Source organism: Sinohyriopsis cumingii, unplaced genomic scaffold, assembly GCF_028554795.1.
Source record: "Sinohyriopsis cumingii isolate HCF-2022 unplaced genomic scaffold, ASM2855479v2 utg000160l, whole genome shotgun sequence".
Lineage (NCBI taxonomy): Eukaryota > Metazoa > Mollusca > Bivalvia > Unionida > Unionidae > Sinohyriopsis > Sinohyriopsis cumingii.
Genome location: NW_028315873.1, coordinates 7604605 through 7627210, shown reverse-complemented (window position 1 = coordinate 7627210; position 22606 = coordinate 7604605). Strand labels below are relative to the sequence as shown.

General features: G+C 35.6%; 1 protein-coding gene across 1 annotated transcript; it reads right to left on the bottom strand.

The window, feature by feature from the left end:
• Positions 1 to 3084: 3084 nt before the first annotated feature.
• On the bottom strand, positions 3085 to 20944 carry LOC149774722 (uncharacterized). Its single transcript, XM_089944762.1, has 2 exons — positions 20647 to 20944; positions 3085 to 8394 (listed from the first exon to the last, which is right to left on the bottom strand). Exon 2 carries the CDS (start codon positions 8204 to 8206, stop codon positions 5846 to 5848), a length of 2361 nt encoding a protein of 786 aa, XP_089800888.1. The 5' UTR covers positions 8207 to 8394; positions 20647 to 20944; the 3' UTR covers positions 3085 to 5845.
• Between the last annotated feature and the right edge of the window lie 1662 nt (positions 20945 to 22606).

The following is a 22606-nucleotide window of genomic DNA, read 5'->3' as shown; positions in this document are numbered from 1 at the left end:
TGCCTCAAATGGAATTACTGAAAGGGATTTTCGACACTTGTTGCCAAAGTATTTAACATAAGGAAGACAAATTGTAATAACTGGTCGTTAAAAAGTCGTATCATGAATACGATGTAACTGGCAGACATGCAAACAAAGAAGTTGAGGTTTTAATAAGAAGACCCGCTCCCCTTTTTGAAGTCTTTTTAAGCTTGCGTGTAGTGGACATAGAATAGTGTGCATATTCTTTCCTCCACAGTAATCAAAATATTGTAAGGATATAACCAACACCTAATTAAGGCAATTTGCCGTGCTTTTAATTTTAATAGTATAACACATTCGTTGCTTTGAGGTAAACTCATTTGTTGAATGTAGGTTTGAGGGTCTTGACCATCTTTAGTTTCCACATTTTCAAAAAGGATTATTAGTCGAGCTGGCGGTTAAATATATCATTTTGTATCCTTTACCTTTAGGAGGCTTGAACTGTTTTCTCGATCAAGATAAAAACGATAACGACATCGCCACAATAAAATGGGGAGAAGATTGAACTTGTGGTCGACAATTTGCACTCTTTCGTTTATAATTCCATTCTTTACAGTTATATATAAGAATACCTTGAGTAACTAATCACCCTGAAAACAATTAGCAAGAATGCCATCTATCTCCATACCTACATTTTGCACAAGTGTGTTATTAGCTTGCAAATAAGTATGAAATGCCCACCGTGATCATTCTCATGAAAATTAATAAAAAGTCTGACATTAAACTCTGATTTAAGGTTGACACATTCAATATTCAGTAATCCTCTTTTGATAGGGTTGCTATTATGTTCTTAATTTTTAATTGATGTCATGTTGGAATTAGATATTGTATTATCTATTTTGTGATATCATTATCACGAGATTCTGGAGTTAAACAATGTTTTGTGGATGTCCGTTACTTCTTCTTTCCTGTCTTGTGACCATTACAACTTTATTTTGTATGGTCTGGTTAATTCCATATCATTTAGATCAAACATAATCTCAAATATGTTATGCTCGATATGGCTTTCATTTTCATGTTGTCATCATGACGGATACGTCTTCGACAAAATCCTTTTCAATAGTTTTGTGTAGGTTTATTTAAGTCATAACCATAATGAGTTTGAAGAACACTCCATGACACTTAGCAGTAAAATTATTATAAGACAAAACTTATTTCAAACTGGTTGATTACTATTGTACCCCACGCATTACAAGCAGTTACATTTATATTGCATGCCGCTAAATGCAAGCTGTTAGATTAATTCTGTATGGCACTCACAATGCCAGTTACCAATAATTTATATGCGCTCATAACAGTTTCATTAATATCATGCGCTACTAATTACTAGCAGCTAGATAAATACGGTATGACACTAACTGCAAGCCACTCTAACAATACTGTACGACACTAACTTTATGGAGCTAGGTTACTAATGTATGACATTCACTACAAGCAATCTGATTAATAGTACATGTATATGACACTAAGTACAATGTATTGATTTAATAAAATCTGCCACTAGGTATAAACTGCAAGAGAGATATTAATAATAATAAGGAGGACTTTGTGTAACGCCTAATCTTTAGACGCTTTAAGCGCTTTACAACATTAGACAACACCTATAAGATTAAAAGCATACTATTATGATATGATAAAACATACCATGATATTAGAATCCAAAATAAACAAGCTAAAATTAATTAAGGTAGGAAATTTTGTTAGGTCTTTACGTTTGTTCTTGCAGTTGTAATAGGTGAGTTTTAAGAGACCCTTGAATGGGCTCAGAGTGTATTTGTGTCTAAGTTCAGTGTGTAATTCGTTCCACGTTGATGGTTCCCGGTATTCAAAAGAACGTTGTCCATATGACTTCGTTTTCATAGTGGGAATAATGAGTATACGGTTGTCAGAAGAGGAGCGTAAGTAGCATGCTGATGTGTACACATGGGTGAGGTCGGATAGGTATATTGGACAGAGAACAAATTTTGTGTTTGATTCTGGATGGAAAGGATAGCCAGTGTAGGGTCAGAGCAGAGTGGAGGTGTGCTCTGATCTTGGTATTCTGAGGATGATTCGAGCAGCTGTGTTTTGAACTTTTTGATGTTTCTGGGGCAAATATTGAGATGAACCAGACAGAATTGAGTTACAATAGTCCAGTCGTGTTGAAAGTACTAATGAACATACAAGTATGTTAGTGACATCAACTGAAATGTATTTGCGAATGGAGCTGATACGTCTCAGCTCAATACATGCAGCCTTGCATATGTTCATGACATGTTGGTGTAATGCGAGAGTACTCTCCAGAGTAACACCTAGGTGTTACGTTAGGATGCATAGAAGAGCCTATAGAAGATCGTCTGTATTTAACTTTCTTGAATTAGTTTCCTGTCTCGGATCAGAATCGAGAGATTGCAAATAACTAAACCTTATAGAAATTGACAAGTTATTCATAGCTGCGAGATATAAAATGAGGAAAAAAGTCCTTTGGAATTTTTCTCTGAAATGATGGCCACACTGCTTTTCGAGAAAGTAAATAACATGCCTTCTCCATGCTGCTTATTAAATTGTGGCAAAATACACTGCATATCACCTTCATATAACATACGTCTGTTGGTAAAGCACGCGTTAAGAAGGGTCCACAGTCATTGTAAATGCTTTTGTTTCATCAAAAGCACGTCGTCTCATTATAGAGTTGTCCTTCTTGTTATCCATCTTTGAATTATTATTACTCTACTTTTTTCCCTTCTTTTAATTGAACCTTGTCATTCTGTTATATGTATTTGTATTTCTGGATAACTAGCTAAGTTCCTTTGGGTATCAGTGTTTTGTCGTTTTGGTTACCCATCTTCTTCCTTCTGATTACCCGTGCTGGTCTTTTTGGTTATTCATCTTTGTCCTTCTGGCTGCACTTTGGTGTTGTTCTGCAAATATTCAAACTGTGTAGAAGAACCAGGTAGATCCACATATACGGTTGTTAAATGTACCAAGACGAAATACTTTATCTGATTGAATTATTCAAAACGATGTGAGTGGCTTAAAATTTTAGGATGTAATCTAGAGTCTATAAAACTATTGAAAACGATATGAGGGGCTTGAAAATTTATTTTTTCTAAGTTACAAACCGAAAATGTGAAAAACATTTACAATTAGTGAACTAAAAATTATAATAATAATTATTCTTCCATCACAAGTAAAAAGTATTGAAGGTTCTGAACGAATTGCATTATTAACGAATGTCCTGATGTACCAACGACGTACTAATTGGGCTATTCAGGATGTCATTGAATGAAATCACACCATTTCCAAAATAATGTGATAGTTTAAACGTCAATGAGCACTCTAGTACGGTCAATACATTATTTGAATAATCCCTTTCATTGCTCTTTAGCAATTCCAATGACCGATTCAATTAATTCCTCTCGATTTATATCTGTACCCAAGGACAAAAAATCCAGAGATTGATCAAAAAACAGGAATGAAACATTCATGGACACTTATTATGAAACTCTCTATTTACACATAATTTAGGTGGAATTACATAGATGCAAGACATTTCTAATAGTAAAATTCCATCAAATTGTTTCTAGAATATTCTAAGCACAAAAATTATTATCAACATCCTATTTACAGTTTGCAATTCTGGACGAAAATTTACTATGTAAACATGCTATTTAAAAATGAACAGTACCATAAAGTAAATTGTACAACAGTGACCAAAAGTTAAGCACACATTCCTAACAATGCAATACCCTATCAATAGCATTATGAGAACAACGCAAAACATTAGCGATTAAGCTGTATGAAATAATAGGCATTGGGACTGGAATACAAAGTGGTTGGCATTGAATAAGGATAGAAAGTTATATTACCTGTAGTACTATTACTTATTTGATTTTATGCAAATCACGTAATAATGTATCTGAATCGACTTTGAAATACATTCGAAGGATTTGCTGAATCTACCCTTTGACGTTGTCGTTTGTAACTCCCTGTGGTTATCACAGGTGCTAAATAAATACAAAATTATAGCTTGGCAGTATTAGGATAAATAATACATCAATGATGTATTGATGTTAAATATTTCGTAAAAATATCATCCAAGAAGTAGTGAATGATAACTTAGCATTGCATACCTGACCATATTCATGTGGCGTACGTATATGTGAAGGATTTCATTGTCTGCAGAACCACACAAAAACCACACATTTTCGTTTCCTCTCGTTAATATAAAATTAGTTTTCTTGCGTTCACAATTTTAATTGCACACATGCGGGTGCTAATGTTGGATCTTCAGCTAGACTTTGATTGATGGACTCAATAGAGCATTGGTTATGAAGGGTAATGCTAGTGGAAAAAGTGGAGCGATATGATAATGTAATAACAGATAAACGTAGCGCTTGTATATCTAGAGATAGAAGCGTATCGTAGTCGCATCGTATATGGGCATACGAGATGCTGAACGTCTATTCGAATTTTTCCAATGATCAAAAGATCACGTCGTGTCATTTAACTCTGAACAGATGCGACAGTTCTTTGACATAAATGAACAATATCATCGATTGTAATAAAAACGGTCGAGAAAATCGTGCTTCGGTTATTTTTGAGACCGACCATTTTTGTCGCAGGTCGTGTAAAGAGCCTCTTATTCTCAAAAACGATTTTCATTTAAAAACTGTCTTCCTATAGCACAAATACACAGACAGAAGACAGGATAAAATAAAAATAACAAACGCGACTACTACAATAAAATAGAGATATCAACTGGGATATGTGTATCTCACGATTAGATTATTTATACCTCAGTACACTACAACAAACCAAAACACCCAACCCGGAAACAGAGACGGAGATAGTGAGGAGCCCGCAGTTTTAAAAATCCATACAGGAACATGCAGTATGGATAAACAACATTACATGAATGAGCATATCTCACTGTAGCCGAATGAATGAGGCTGGTAAATGTATTCAGGTCAAGACAACCTAGGTCAAGAAACGAAACTGTCAGATTTACACAACGGATGAAATGTGTAGATTCTAAAATATCTCAACTTATGTCTGCAATCATTCATCCAAACGTTCGACTGTGTTATATGTGTTTATTATGTTACTTTGCGTCAGATAACTCCATAAAACATTATAAAACAAAATATATGCATATATAATACAACTGTAACAAAACAATGTTACAACATTACATCAACATGCTTTTGATGAAATTATAGTTAATTACAGTATTGCTAAATAGGTCTGAAAGATGTACTACGATAGCAATTATCATAAAATCGATATCACACCTTTGTTAGCACGTATCTAATCAAATTATTACTACTACGTTACATGTATCCACTGTAATGTTATTAGCTAACAGCTAGTTTTGAAGTTAAACACATTCATACGAAAGGTTTCCGTCTGCCCTACAAAACCCCCAAATAATAAAGATTCTCATACAACTTGAACAAGAGAAACATGATGCTGTTTCATAGGTACATCTAGCCACAACGAACATGTATTATGAAGTCTTATAACCAAGGATGCTAACTGAAATATTTATGGTGGTATTCATTTATGAAAGCCGAAACATTAAGTGATTATTTTGCACCATGCTGTTCATAAAAAAATCTGTGTACAGAAAATATGTCTTTAATTAATCTCTCCGAAATTTTGGTACATATAAATCACTGTGTACACCATGTGATAATGATACTACACACACACACACACACACACACACACATATATATATATATATATATATATATATATATATATATATATATATATATATATATATATATATATATATATACAATCGTGCACAAAGTAATAGGGTGCCGCCATGGTCTACTTATACACCTTCTTCTAGTAATGGCAGTGAGGCATTAGACTTTTGAAGAGCGTGTCTCCTATAATTACGAATAGTAGCAGCAGCGATGTTAATTATTCCCTGACAAATTGTATTCCAAGAGGGATGAATAACGAATTGGCCTTCATTAATCGACCAGGTTGCTCTGGTGAATTGTGCGATTAGATGTTTGATGGTCGTAATTGCCACAGATGTATCTGTGTGTTGCTCAATTAGAAGTACAATTTGTTTGTGTTTGGCAATGGCAACAGCACATTCTGCCTGACTCCAATGAGACTGAAGAAATGCTGGTGTGATTACAGGGACTACAACTAGACTTTCATCAATGCATCGGTGTATCTCATCCATGATAAGCATGCCTGGAACAAAGGAATCAGTTCCAGTGCACACAAGATCCTTGTCCGTGTGAAGCTTTTGCTTTAGGTATCTGCTTAATGAGGGCCGGATGTTTTTCTCCACGTCATCGTGGTCTTTGCTACAGTATACTAGAAATACCACAGATTTGAAATGTTTGTCACTCCTCAGTATTGCTCTTTTCAGATTTTCTATGTCTTGGTGTCTGCGTGCCAGGTTTCGCCTATGACGACGTATAATGGCAATTATAGATAAACCTGAAATAATTACCACAGATGAGGCAACTGCAGTACCAATAATGACTGGGAGTCTGCATGTTTGTCTGAGACTTTCAAAACTTTCGTAATTCAATACAATTTCATGATTGCCATCATTGCATAACATTGTTGTCCTGTTAACAATGCTGACATTTGTGGTCAAAATCCATTCTGTAAAATCAAGTGTATCACAATCACACAAGACTGGGTTATCAGAAAGTTTGATGGTCAAATATGTTGGAACATTTGACGATTTTTCTGTGAGTTGTTCCTTTTTGTCTTCATTTCTATATCTGTACGTATCAGCTAAAATGTTCTTATCAAGAAAATGACTGAGCAGCATGTTCGTCATGGTGGTATTCTGTTTGTTTGCCGTGGCTTGATGCTGCAAAATGTTCTCTAGTTGTTCTATAAAGGATGTAGGTAAATTTTTCAAGCGGTTCTTTCTTAAGTCAATCATCCTTAAGTCCTGCATGATGTGCCACTCGCCATTCAAATGTGTGATTTCATTGTCACTCAAAACAAGGACGCGTAGCTTGATATTTGATGAAAATATGTTTGCTGGTAATACACTAAGGGAGTTGCTACGTAAGAATAGTATCTCAAGCTCCCTGTTTCGAGAGAATATATTGATAAACTCGTCCATATTCTGCATCTTATACAACTGGTTTTTGGACAAGTCAAGAATCTTTAAAGACGGAAAGTTGCTTAAAAGAGATGGCGATATGTATTCCATATCGTTACTATTTAGGTCCAACATCTGAACTGCATTGAAATTAGATGCCACTGAAACCGTTATATTTAAACTTCTGAAGTTATTATTGCTTAAATCTAACAATAGTAATTTGTTCCTTTCACACTTTTTGAATGCAAAGTTCGCCCTGATATCAGTACCTACTTCCACTATATTCTTAGCGAGGAAATATGTTATATTTTCAGGGAAATCACACATACGTGGAAAGTCCCGTTTACTAATAGACTGTTTTGTCACAGAACGACATCCACTAATATCTAAAAGTTCAAGATTATACTTTGATACAGATCCACGCAATCTGAACCCTTGAGTAACGAACGAAGAATAAGACACATTTAGGTATCTTACGGTCGGAATTGTGTACAATACATCAGGAGATATAGAGAGTATATTGGCACGACTTATATCTAAATATGTAAGATGTTTGCCTAGAAGAGCCTGAGAAAAGTTAGTTCCGAGCATACCAGGTTCCGTTTTAGCTTGGATTGCAATTAAAGATAGATATTTGAGCTTGCTCAGTTTGCCAGTCAAAGCCGCTTCCACATTAGATATTTTAAGATAAGGGTTCTCGTCCAAGTGCAGTGCATGAAGGTCAGGCATATAACGGAATATGTCGGGATCCAGGTATTTGAGGTCGGAACATGACGATATGGACAGAAACTCTAAATGTTCTAAGCCGTCAAGAGAACCTGCCGGAATAAACGTCACAGCTGGAAATTCAATTATAGACAGCTCTGATACATTTGCCCATGTTTGATTGCTAAAACGTGCAATGGGGAAACATCCCTGCAATTCATCTGTTCCAATCAGCGTTACTGTCCGTATATTCGAAGGCAAGGAATGTGGAAAATCGCTCGTGTTGGCTATATTTTTGCAGAGATAAGAGATATCGTCCTCAGTACAAGTAACATTGGCTTCAATGGCTGTTATAATGACATATATTATCAACAATACTGATCGAATACGTCTTCTTGCCATGTTCTGATTATAAAGTATACGAGGCGATTGGTGTAATACAATGAAATGATCGAATAGATCGGTGCAGCTCAATCAATTACTTCAGTTTTCGTTGAGACATTTTAGTAATCAAGTATATCTTTATTCGCAACGTTCAATTTTCGTTCTTGTAAGTTCATCAGTGCTTATTGTCGTTGAGTCTTCATTTCCTAAAACAGATAAACATAAAGAGATAGAAAACAAAGTAGACCATTGTAAGAGCGCACTATTTGTCAAATTCATGGATTAAAAACAATGGCATTCATGAAGGATAAAACCCGATTGTCTTAGAATATATAATAATTTGTCAATTAGGTTTTTGGGGCTGTTTCTGGTTCTTTCTACGCGTATTTTCGCACGGCACCAAACGGATAATCAATAACTCAGTTTGATACTATATTTTCTGGACGGTGTATTCCTCATTTGGTATAGAGAGTATAGCTTTAAACATGAATCAGATTTAAAATCAGAGTGAAGACACATTTACTAAGGAACGATATAGCTTCTGCTCATTAATTATTTCTAATTGATTTTAGAATCAGTTCCAGCTTCTCTGCTTTTCATCGACATTTTGATATACAAATAAACATACAATAATGAATGATAGCCTTATACAATAATGAACTTAGCACCAGTGTAATCTATATATATATATATATATATATATATATATATATATATATATATATATATATATATATTTATAGATATATATAGATTCAACACATCCAGACAAGAGCAATATTTGCTTTTTATCTTTCATATGTTGATTCAAAGAATGACCATGGACATTTGATTTTGAAAGATTGCTTTCTGCAAGGAGGACTCAAATCTCAACCAAAAAATTCAATTCAGAAAGCTTTGTTTTACTTGTCTGCTGCGCAAAGTCTGACATAGTAAACATGTATGGAAGACCTATCCTATATAATTTCTTATGCAAGGCTCAACCGTCAACTGAAAGTTTAGTAACTATCATAGAATTATGATATAAGTAAGATATGGGAGCGCTCCACCCTGAATCAGGATTAACGATCAAGGACACAAAATAGATATGCATAATAATATCTGCATAATGATTATTTATGTAAATTAGTTCGGCTGTATATATCTATTTGATGTTAAGATAAGTTAATCAAGTGAGACAGAAATCCAATACATAATCCAATTAAAAAATAATGACACAATTGCACGATTTTAAATAACATTAGGATGCATTAGAAGATTGGTATCCAATTAATTTACCTTTATATATATGCAAACTATGAGCTAGATTAAATATTGAGACTTATAAATTCAGCTCGAAAAATGAAAATCTTTAAACCACGAAAACGAAACATAATATTAGACACGACATTCAAATACTCATCTCCCATCAATTGACATCAACCGAAGGTGGCTGAATTAAACAAAACGCAAAGTTGCAAACCTACCTGGATCATATTATTTATCTGCATCGTGTTCTTTTTCTGATCATGAATAGAGGAAGAACAGTGGTTGCCTACACAAAAACTCGATATATAATAACCAATTCAAATGAAATCCCAAATGATAAAGTTGTCTTTTATGTATCGTCATTATGTATGCTTTGCGTTCTGCTTGATTTATGTACGTTACAACCTCTATCCCTAATGAATTGTGTCAAGGAAACCGCATACGTTGTGTAAGCCATTAACTATTAGCATTATTGTTATGCAGTGATGCAGTGGAGTGACAGTTAAAATCACTTATGACAAATTGTTTTTTCTACTCGACTTTTATTGCTGTACATCCTCTATTACTTGTGATCGGAGTTGTCGGTGATTTTCTATTTCCGCTGAAACTGTCTATATTTTGGCCGCTTTAATTATTTTATCTTCCATAACCTCTGATTGCAGTTGAATCATGGTATCAAGACTACTTTGTACCGTTTCATGTAGTTCTGACCAGGTACCTGTTTGTAAATTTAGTTCTATGGAAATTAAGTTTTAGCAGAACCAAAGACACCATTGTATACCTATTTAGCCACAATAATAATTCGGATTGATGCACCTTTGATGGTTGTTGTTGCCGTAAGTAATGTCACACTAAGACCAGCAGTTATCACAGCGGCAAGGCTATAAATGTCATCTGAAACCAAATCGACGTTCTCTTGCCAATTTCATATTGAAGCTATTCATTCACATCGGTAACACTGATGGTAAATCATAGTTCATCTGTTAATATTACCATAAAATGATTGAATAGTATTTAAATGTTCTAAATTTCAACGTCCTAGGGGTAAAGCACCCTTTGCATTAAACATATACTGGTTACACCTGTTCCTGGTGTATTCAACGATCGTACTCGTCGCTCAATAACTGTTATTCGTATACGTGCATCCTTGCCTTCTAGCAATCGAGAACAGTTTTGTCTCACTTGAGTCAATGTTGCTGTAAAATATTAATCGGTGTATGTAACAGCAGTGAAAAGCGATCCCTGAGTGATTTCACACCTGGTGGATCAGACCAAATTTTGGGGGATATGCATTTGCGGCAATTCCAAGCTGACTTTAAATTGTCATTTATATGTCAGCTTGACGCCAATGGACACTTTCTTGGTGTTGCTTAAGAAGAATATACTTCACTGTATGCAAGGGTCTGCTAACACCAATATAGCGCAGATATTCGTCTAATAATGGAACAAAATCATCATCAAAATTTGCATCTGCTGACAAGTGGTCTAACCCTTAGTCTGTGAATTCCACAACCTGATTACCACTGTTAAAATCCATTATGCATATAATGATAAATCTAATCTTAAAAACAACACCGCAGACGGTTAAATTAGTCCACCCGATATTTTCGAAAGGCTCAGAACTAAAATATTTCACAAGTCTTCTGTAATGCATTAGCTTTTGTTTCGACACCTTTAGCACCACTGATGTGTTTTTATGTTTGATCGCAGACTTTGTGTGTTTTGATTGGGCCAACCACAAAGGAACATTTCCAGTTAACTTTAGGTGTTAGCCTACATATGCTTTTAATGCCTTTGAAATACCCCAGAAGATGCTTACTAAGGCCGAATTTTACTTCTTGATCTGGCATAATAAGTTAAACAGTTTAGTTTCGAATGTTTCACAGGGCCATCAAGGACCCTCATTCGACCACAAACACCATCTACCAACAGTCGTGAAATAAAATATCACAACATAACATTCATAACCAACAGCCGCAGCTGCACTTGCCGCGTATGAAACTTCATATCAACAACGAGGTTCCTGAACAACTCTAACGGGAACTAATAAAGCGGGTACAGTGAACAATATTCGTGTTGGCAAATTTGCAAACCAGTGTCGTTAACACAGCTGAGTGTACATTCAGTAGAGTATAACCTTCACTTATTACAGACTCATTGGAGTTTGCTTATTTCGTTTATGCAATCGGGAACAGTTTCAATGCACAAGTACCTTCTGAGATAATTGACAATTCAACTTTGCCATTAATGGCGTCTGTACCACGAGGAATTTCATCCTTGGAGTTGGTTCTAATGGTTAATGGGACTGGATGTTTACCCCAATAATAACCCTGCTAACTTCTCTGCTAATCCCACAGATATGACTGAGGTGAAATACACATGATACAAATCGCAATGTGCCTGCACGAGAATGCCGTTGATATTGTCAGAATCCATTGTTCAAAGTGACATAAAGATCAAGGACTTCACCTTGTACTTTTTGGTTAGCAATGCTATCAATACTCTATGACACAAGCTACGAGCAGCTAGATTCATTTTGAACGCCATTCTCTATGATTATTACCGAATGACTCTATCTAAAAACAGCTCTATTAATACTGCATGATACTCATTAAAACAGCTAGATAAATACTGTATGACATTAAGAACAATCAGATTAATACTGTATGACATTAAGAACAATCAGATTAATACTGTATGACACTCACTACAAGAAGTTTAGTTAAAGTTGTATGGTACCAACTATAAGTTGTATGACTAATGACACCTGATATGACCTTTGCAGAATAAATGTCATCTGGTTTATCAAGCATTAAGAATAGTTCACTTTCATTGTAATGTACTCACTGTAAACATGAAACACCGTTGTGTGTCGTCAATTAAATTTAATCGTGAATATAAAATTTCCTTTACAGCGCAATCATGTATCCCGGCGGATTCAAATAGATGATCATATATGGCCAATCTGTAAGTATAAACATGTTAACAGCTTCATGTGGTGTGAGATATGGTTTAAATATGTTGCAACAACGTATTTTCGGGATAAAACTAGTTTACAACCAAATCAGCATGAGTTAAGTTACAGCACAAATTGTTATATGGAGGATTTCAAATGGTTTATCATTCAAGGTTTCATTTACGGAACGAATTGATTAATATCCAGCTTTTTTCTCGCCGAGGCTTGCAAAAGCGTTATTTTATTCAACGAATTTAATAAATGTAATATTTAGTTATTATCTATTTGAGATTATGTTTGTCACATGATTGTATTGTAATGCAAATAGTTTATAATGAAAGAAGAAGGCAGAATTACGTTCATTCTGACTCAGATGATGGACCTTTCATTTGTTTAGCATAAAATGAACTCAGAACGTATAACTACTAATATTAAAAATTATATTTTTGTTAGGAAATTCTAAATCAAAAAGTAAATGTCCATCCGAAAAAAATGAACATTTTTACAAACAAAATCAGTTATAAAGGCAATGCTTGTGATGTCACATAGGTTGGTACTGGTAATGTTTGACGATCTATTTTGACATTGAAGTGAATAAATTTCACTGGTAAATATATCAGATGCAGTGATTGTCTTACGAAAGGATGATTACTGAATGCATAAATTCGAAATTTACTGTAAGATATTTGTGACCGGATTGTTGAGTTTATAGAGTTGATAGGGACATACGAAAAAGACAACAACAAAAAGAAAGAAAACAGATGCACTCAAGCACAGGGACGAAATGTTTTTGGCAAGAGCGAAATATTACTTTTTCTGGAAATGTACTGACTATGAAAGGGACCATTGAGCTTTGTTTCACTTTCTGCTTGACCTCCATATTTTGCATCATCTATTCAGTGGGCTTTGTGAACTTCACCTCCATTTCCTTTTCTTCTTTTTCAGCTTCGCAGGCACGATGACCCGTCGCTGAAATTTACCCTGGACCATGAGGCTTTTGCTAATCATTTGTTTCGAAGTCTTTCTGTTTTTTTTTGTTCTCCGCTTCTTTTCTTTCCTTATCCTATATTGCTTTGATCTTAAGCAGTATTTCGCAACCTAAAATAGGATGTTTCGCTCTGTCGTCAGTCTCTTTTCCACAGAGTTTGCATACCATAACTTTACCAACAGGCATGATATATTGTTTCATTACTTCAGAGAGAGGCCATAACATGGATAGAAATTTACGCCCAAGAAACCATATATTACTTGGTTTTAAGTCCAAATGAATGTTTCTGAAGTGAATTAAATCACACCTTAGTTCCATATTTGCTCTCCAGGTAGTTTCTTCATGGTTTTGAATAATATCTTCTGTTTGCACTCTTGCTGCATAGTCTAAAAGAATACTTCTCATACCATATTTCTTAGTTATTCTGTCAATATCAGGTATAAATCCCGTCTGTTTTAGCGGGTTGTTCAGATACTGACATAAGCGAATAATGCAAAACTTTTTCCAGATAAAAGTCTAATTGCCCTTACACAATCGGTTCAAAAAGATCAATTTCATCCTATCTATGTATGCTTCCATTGACCAGAGTCCTAAGGTACTACTCGTTGCCTCCGTAGGTGAATATTTATCGAAAGCTTGCATACGTCGCGCTGCATATCTCTGGCATAACTCGAGTTCTTCTATATTTGAGTTTATGATACCTGACCATAGTTCACATCCATATAGGACCTAGGGTAGAATAATTCTTTTCCAAATCTTCAGACTTGCTAAAGTGTTCATTCCTACATCTCTAATGCCAATACAATAAAAAGAGTTTAACAAGTGTTTGCCTTTATCGCATGCTTCGTTTATCGCGTCGTTTGGTTTTAAGCTGCATTTTAGATGCATGCCGGCATACTTCTTACTTTTGACATCCGGAATTGGAGATTTGTCGAGCATAAAAAAAGGTATACCAGTCGTTCTTTTGTTAGTAAACAAGATGGTGCAACTTTTTTCTGCGTTATATTGTAATCGCCACCTTTTCGCATAGTTAAAAATTGTGTCAAGCAGCTGTTGCATTGAATGATGCGGGTTAGACATTACAGTTGCGTCATCTGCTAATGAGACACAAGGCAGGTGGAGATCGACAAGTCTTATACCTCGCAAAGTGTGATCTAATTCCGTGATCAAATTATCTATCATTACAAAAAAGAACCAAACAGACAAGATACAGCCCTGTCCTACACCCTGCCTAATAGCGAAGCGTTTGGACAGCTTGCCCGCAAATAAAACGGAGCTTGCTACTCTCTTAAACGAGTCTTTCGTGATGCGCCAGGTCTTTCCTTTGATGCCAAGTCTGTACAACTTGTAGAATAACCCACTGTGCCAAACTGTGTTGAAGGCTTTAGCATTATCAAGAAATGTAGCATAGAAAGGAGTATCTTTATCCAAATAGTAGCAGATATATTCTTTAATACAGAACGCTGCAGTGATACTACCGTAATTATTTATAAAACCCTGCTGCAATGGATTTGGAAAAGAAATCTGCTTAGAAAATATAAGTAGTCTACTATATATAATTTGTTGTAGAATTTTCAGAAGCACTGGAATTATGGTTATATCTCGGTAATTATTCATATCTAATTTGTTCTTTCTTCCTCCTTTGAATATTGATATTACCAAACCTTGTTTAAAATGGCTCGGGTACTTCTCGGCCTCGTACACTTTTGTGAATATAATTTCAAGTAATTGTACACTGCTTGGAGGGTCCACAAACAGTAAATGCTCAGCAACAATACCGTTGTGACCACATGCCTTATCGTTACTGAGAGAGCTAATTGCACTACTGATTTCATCTCTAATGGGAATTTAATCAACAACTTCATCAAAGTGTGAATAGGTTTCTTTCCTCTGTTTTCTAACCTCTGCTAAGACCATCTGGTAATGATTCTTATCGTACAGATAAGTATTGTCAAGTAGTAACAAACTGGAAAAATGATTTGCCCATAACTCTCTAATAGAGTCGTGGTCGCGTACAATTTTTCCGTTTGATTCCATTTCATGAATGTAATCGAGTTCATTTCTTTTATTCCGTATAAACTTATACAGAGTAGAAATATCGAGCTCTGCAGCCTTTTCAATCTCCCTGAATTGTTCTCTATCGTACATTTCTTTAGCTTTCAATAATTCTTTTGCAAACAATTTCTTTGCTTTCTTATACTTCGCGTATGACATATATTCAAAGCCTCTTGGCCTACCATTAGAAATGCATATCCTGTGTTTCAGCCGCATTTCCGTGTGAAACTTTTTTACGTTTAATAGTTTTTAATAGAGGTTAGCGTACGGGCAAAACCTCTTTATGGGGAGAAACCTAGAAGCTGCTTCATGTAAAATCTTTACCGTGTCTTGAATAATAATTTCAATATCGACATTCGTCGCTAGTTCTGCCTGATGCAGCTGCGCTAACAAGTCATTGCGTGTTGCTTCCTTATATCTATTTATTTGTTTAGCTGAGGCTTTCTTTCAATTTATGGAATGAATGATATGCTCGTCAGCCATTGTTGCATTATGTACAAAAGGTGTGACCAACTCGATTTTTACAGGATGATGATCTGAAATGTTCAAAGGATGATCATCTATTATTTCTGCCGTAACCACTAGATCGAATTTACTTTTTTGCAATAGTATATCGTCTATCAAAGATTTTTATTTGCCATCGGTTAAGAAAAAAGTAAAATCAGTCCCTTCACAAATGGATTGACTATTAACAGATACTAAATGCCTATCGCTCAGACACTTTTCTAGAATAGTGCCTCTAGCGTTTGATATTAGACAATTTGCTTTGGAACTAAACAGTGAACTTAACTCACCACTGAAGTCTCCGGCGAGTATGGGAATGCCTTCTTTGCAGAAAATATCAAACTGATCCGTTAGTTCTTTTATTGTTTAGGAGTAACTTGCAATATGAAAATTAGTTGATGGCAAACGTGTCCCGAATATAAAATATTTAAGTCTAGATATACATAATTCTTTTTAGGGACATTCTGTCTGATTGTTTAAACCATCTGCATTGAAGTTATCTTGCTAATCGCGAACAAATAAACTTTTGTTTGCAAAAAATGTCTTTAGTTTCCTCTTTAGTTTGTAAGAGACTCGATATATTTTGATTAATACCACACGGCAATCAATAGACTTTGATTAATGCTGCTAAATTAAATTAAATGCCAGTCTTGATTCAAAAGAGTAAAATGAATATGTGTCAAAGGATTATTATGACATGAAATATATACTGGTGGTGGAGACCTGTTTGTTAATACATCACATGCTTCAACACGTTGTGAAAACCCAGACTATATATACTTTGGGAGGGTCTACTTCCATGGCCTATCTCCGTTGTTTCAGTTTTGCTTTTATAACTACCACTGACGGCGGAATGTGATATGTTGATCTTCGTCATTGTGGTCATTGTGACCATGTCAGGCGCAATATGATATCTAGTCATTTTAGGCCCTAAACAATGTTCAAGTTATGGCCAACGAAAGTCTGTTCTTAAGGACGACATTCCAAAGTGAAAAAATATTTCAGCAATTCAATTGTAATGATAGAGCTGAATGTGGGCTCTTGTTCATGTTTATAAGTTTTAGAGTCTTTGCTGGTGAATACTGGCTTTCTTCATTGTACCTCATCAGTGTGCAGATCGGCTGGCGAGCATTTACTTAATGTATTGAGGTGATGTGGGGCTGATTTATAGTCAGGTGGCACGTCTGGTACTTTGGCAGCTACATCTCTAACGCCTTCATCAAACTACATGTGTGTCTTTTGCAAGTGCACTTATCGCATCTTCAATTTTGCCTACATCTTCTCTGACGTGAGCTATCACCGTTGGTAAGTATCCAATAGTCTCTGGAGTTGCTCTTTCGCTTGATATCATTGGTGGTATCTTACGGATTTCACCATATTTCTCTTATGTTGCCGTTACGTCACAGTTGCGCTTGATGGATTTTAATATCCTTAGCATATGTCATAATTTTCTTTCCCGGTTTGATCAGTGATTCAATTACTTGTTAATTACCGAACGTCAGGTCTTTTCGCTCATTTTATCGCACTTGTAGCATATCCTGCACACTTTGCAACGTTTTATCACAATAGGAAGTAATCCTGCTTTTATATAAAGGCTGTACGGCGTCGCTTTTCATACACTTCTATGATATCACTGGCAGACATTTTATATAGCAGTAATTGACATGTGAAACACGGTTGTGATCGACGCTTTCGTTAAAACCGGCACGATATTAACGGTTGGAACTTCTGTTAAAAAAAAATGTTGAGAAAACTTTACGGATCCTTAGTGATCCACGGATATATTTCACGAAATGCACCCCAAGATTGGGAAGTAGCACAAGTCAAATGGATGTTTGCAAGGCTATGGACATCGATGCCATGAAATATCATCAACTTGTTTCAGTTGCCACGGATTACATAAGTCATATGTGCGTATCATAGAACCCAAAAAAATGATATCAGTGTTTTTGTGACGACCTCGTGAAAATGTCTGCGTGGAATTGATTTAGTGCTCAGGTATCACATACTTGCAAACGACAACACTGTTATTGTATTTATTTTAATTGTGAATAGTAGATGCTTCATCGACTGTTGAAAGAAATCAACCGTGATGACGCTTCTGGTGGACGATTCGTTGTCAATGATCACTTTTAGGAATCTTTGAAAGCATTATAACAGGGATTAGCATCAGCCGACGGTGCAATTAATATACAACAGATCCGAGTGCAGCCATCATAAAATAATATTTAGAAAACGGTTGAATTTTTCCTGATCTAGCTAAATCAATAATCAATGCACGAATCAAGTGAGAAGTATATCATCACCCTTGGATGATTTTGAGGTGTTGCTTACGAGTACAAGCTAATAACGGTAATATCTATGACTTTTCTTTTTCGTCATGCCATTGAGTAATACGATTAGTGTACAATAATGTCTTCATTTTGTGTGCGATGTCGCACACAAAAACATTTAAACAACATCCAACTCTACGAGCAGCGATTACCGGAACTTGAGTTCGATATGGCGCACAGACGTTCACCTTTATTGGTGGAACTAATAGTTCTGTTTAAGAAAAGATTGGACGATGGTAACAGAGCAACGAGGAACACTTTGAAGTAAATATCCTAATAAAATCACATCTCTGGATACTATTACTGTCAAAGCTTGATCTATGACAATAATTCAAATAGTCAACCGAATCATGAATTACCAGTAATGTGTGTTAATGCTGCATGTAACCGATAGGTCCTTGCATACCAAAGACCTTATTCACGACTTGAAGGCGTCCTAATGCCATTGAACTTTAGTTAGAGAATTTTTAATTTGTATTATATGGAGATTTGAACCAAGTCCGTGGATGAACGGTACCTATCACCTTGCATGCACACACCAGACTATATTCCATCACGATTAACTACAAATCAAATAAATGATGATACAAACTCGGTTATATATGCACTCGTACGTGGTAGACACATTTGTGGGTTGACCTGCTATTGTGTCTGCTACGGACGAGTCATCAATGGTTCCATGGCGTGGTCCAACAGTGTACGTTATTCCATCAGTGGAAGGGAAACGGTGTCAGTTCTTGACAACGTAGATCTTGTCGTGACTACTTTTGAACTTACTAGATACAGCTGTGATTACGCGAAATCAGCTGGACCATTTATGATGTTTTTCAAAGATAAATCTAATAATCTAGGCTCTTAACCGTATGCAGTAAGGCGGCCTCCAAACGTCTGAGGAAATGCTAATGCAGATGCACAAACCGTAGTTCTTGACCCTACCGGCACTTTCAATAACGGATTCTCACAACATCAAGGACAACTGTCTTAAGCCTCATTACGATTTGCCAGTGCAATTTCCCTCAGTTTCATATTTGGGTTTTGCGGAGATATTTTCAAGCTAATCTTGGGGACTAAATATGCAGATTGTGGATGCCTATGTTAACCACTTTAGTGACTGAAGAATTATGTTTGTTATCGTTTATGCAATCATAAATCATTTTAACGATGTCGTTTCTAGCACGTACCAAAATTGCACTCTCTGGAAGTGCTATTACATCACCCTTTAGTACAAATTAGTAGTCAACATGGTCTTACCGAACAAAAGCATGTATTCGTGGCATTTCAAGATGTATATAGTAACATCATATTTGACAATTATCCATTTTGAGTTTAGCGCTAAATCACAGTAATAATCTAAACTGTATGCAGGTGTTTTTTAGAATGATTTGCATGCAGCACAATGGCACATTTAATAAACAGGTAATATCGGACCAACATATCTTCCATCAGTATCAATATAGATTGGGGGAGGGTGATTTATCGGACTAGGTAAATAAAGGTAAATATATCTCAAATTCTTATAGGAGACGATTGATTATAACAATATTATTGCTTAAGTATCATGAATTGAATAATTGTTTTGAGCACTTCATATGTTGTAATAGACGTGGATGATATTATCCTACTTTCACCCAACTTTGGGATGGCCGCTCCGGTGTCCCAAGTAGTTAGAGATTCAGCATCGGATGAGGGAGGTCGTGGGTTCAAACCCCTGCCGAATCATACGAAATATTTATAAAAATGGTACTAGCAGCTGCCTCGCTTGGCTCATAGCATTACTAGGTGTGGTCGGCCTGGTGTCAGGACATTGTAACTGGGTCGGACATGATGCCAAATGTCTGCGGCATGTTGTCCCAGTTCCAAACATTATTATAAATGCCACACTGTGGACATCATATTGATATGACTCAATTTGTTAAAGATTATTTAAAACAATAACACAAGAATAAAAAACGGAAACATACGTGTTATTGACTAAATCGGACTAAAGTGGCTCCATCACACATTCAATAGTATCATCATGAACACCCTGTCAAAGTAGCAGCTTCATCACACATTCAATAGTATCGTCATTAATACCCTGTCAGAGTAGTAGCTTTATCACACATTCAATATTATCATCATGAACACTCTGTCAGAGCAGTACCTTCATCACGCATTCAATATTATCGTCTCTGAAAACACTTAGAATTGCTAGGATGTCTGGTCTTTTAACAACAGCATTCCACAACTAACGCCATCTTTAAATAGTAAGAGTCGAAGACTGTCACAATGACACGAATGCGCTTATTATAGGTGATCTACAATTACTGTATACATTTAATATAGATAAGACAATGTTGCGTAGTGTCCTGCGATTCTTCGCAATCCTACTTACCTTCCTCACATTCTTGGCAATTCATTGAAACTCGGATCAATCTAAGCTGCTGTCAAACTTAACCCAAACCAAGAAGAAGAATAGTCTGCAATACAATGTCCATGGAATAAATTCGCCAAGCTGTTCTTCCGGACAGATTATATATCAGTTTCTACAATCCATTCTTGAGATAATGACGAAAGAAGGTTTATATTTTCTGCAGAGAAAAAAACATAGAACTTAAACACAAATAGGTTACTAGTCCCGATAATGTACCACATCGATATTCTACAGGCGCTCAACCACAATTGTCATATAAATAATCAACAATGTAACTCGAGTCACTGAATAGGTTGCCAATTGAAATATCAAACCTCCAGAGGGCGCAAATGCATAATCAAGAAAATATGAACAGAAGTGTTATATGTGTTGTATAAGGAAGTTTAAATATTTAAACAGGTAACAAGGGTAATTTTGAAAGAAGTGTGTATATTAGCAAGAGGTATTATCCCATCAGACCAGGGTTTATTACAAGTGTGTGTTATAATATATTTGTATCCGACTGGCATACTCGTGTGCAGATTCTTCCAAAACATGTGCATGGAACACCTTTGGGTCATGTCCTCATAAATAAGGATAATTACGAGTACTTAGTCTTAACACAACTAAGCTGTTTCCCGATGAAGGGACCTGCATATAGCTGGAAGTCGTTTAAGGTGGAGTTAAAATAGGATACCCGTTAGAAACTTAAATTTGGAATCATCAATTATTATTTTTAAATACCCACAATTAAATGAATCTTTTTCATATGCAGCTGGGAGTTATCTCGGTTGGTATGACTTGAAACTTGCAACGTAGCGTTTACAGGTGAGATACAAAACCATGTCAGACAATAATGTGTCAATAGTGTAATTAAAACGACCAAATCTTGATTTTTCACTCTTGGCATATGCCATCTTAACCAATATGTCAGTCTTAACGCATATTACGTCTTAATCCATGTGCAGGTCTTAACCCATATGCCGTCGTAACCCATATATAAGTCGCTTGCAAATTTAAAGATTTAAAGGCTTTCACAAGTACAGCCAACGAAGTAAAGTCAGTCTAAATGAGTGAAACAAAAGGCGTAAACTCTTATTTGCCAAGACTCAGACTTCAAATCCATGGACATACGAAACTTTTGAATATCTTTAACAATACTCTTATATTTTATATTTTAATACGGAATTATGGACTATGCAGTTTGATAAAGAGAATTCTAATTTTGATTTATCAACGTATCATGCGGGCCAAATCATCTCTTATGGCGCTAGTAGCAGCGTCAGCATTTTTACACGATCAAATAAGTATTTTCCTTGCAGCATGTTTACTTTGCCGGGTTACCCTTAGAAACCTATCACTGATGTGAAATGTTAATGTAGCAATTAGTTTTGCTTAGCAGAGGAAATCGGGCTAAAAATGTTAAATTCTCACCATGTATCTGAGTTTCAAATACAGTAATAATTTGACTCTATCACCATCACTGCACTACTTTTATATTATAATACGTGTATTCTTAAAGACAGGCATATTTGTCAGCAAGAAATAATTAAATACAGAGAACAGTCAGTAAAAAAGTGTAACCAAATACATCAGTTAAATAGAATGTCAGCTAAAAGAAAGTGTCCTTAAGTGATAACTGTCACTATAAAAAACAATTGCATAAATGGCATTCAGGTCTCGGAACGGATTGTTCCCTCTAACATGAGTAGTAATATCAAGAGGGCGTATCAACTTTCAATGAATTTATGCTTGACATAAACTTGTGAGTAATAAATTGTGCAAGTGCAAAAGTGCTAACACACACACACACACACGGACACACACACATTACGCTGATGATGAACTTATTTAGCCAATAACGTTTGGAAAACGTTTTTGACTTTGTTCCCTTATTCATTTTCTTCATCTACTTATTATTGTATATATATATATATATATA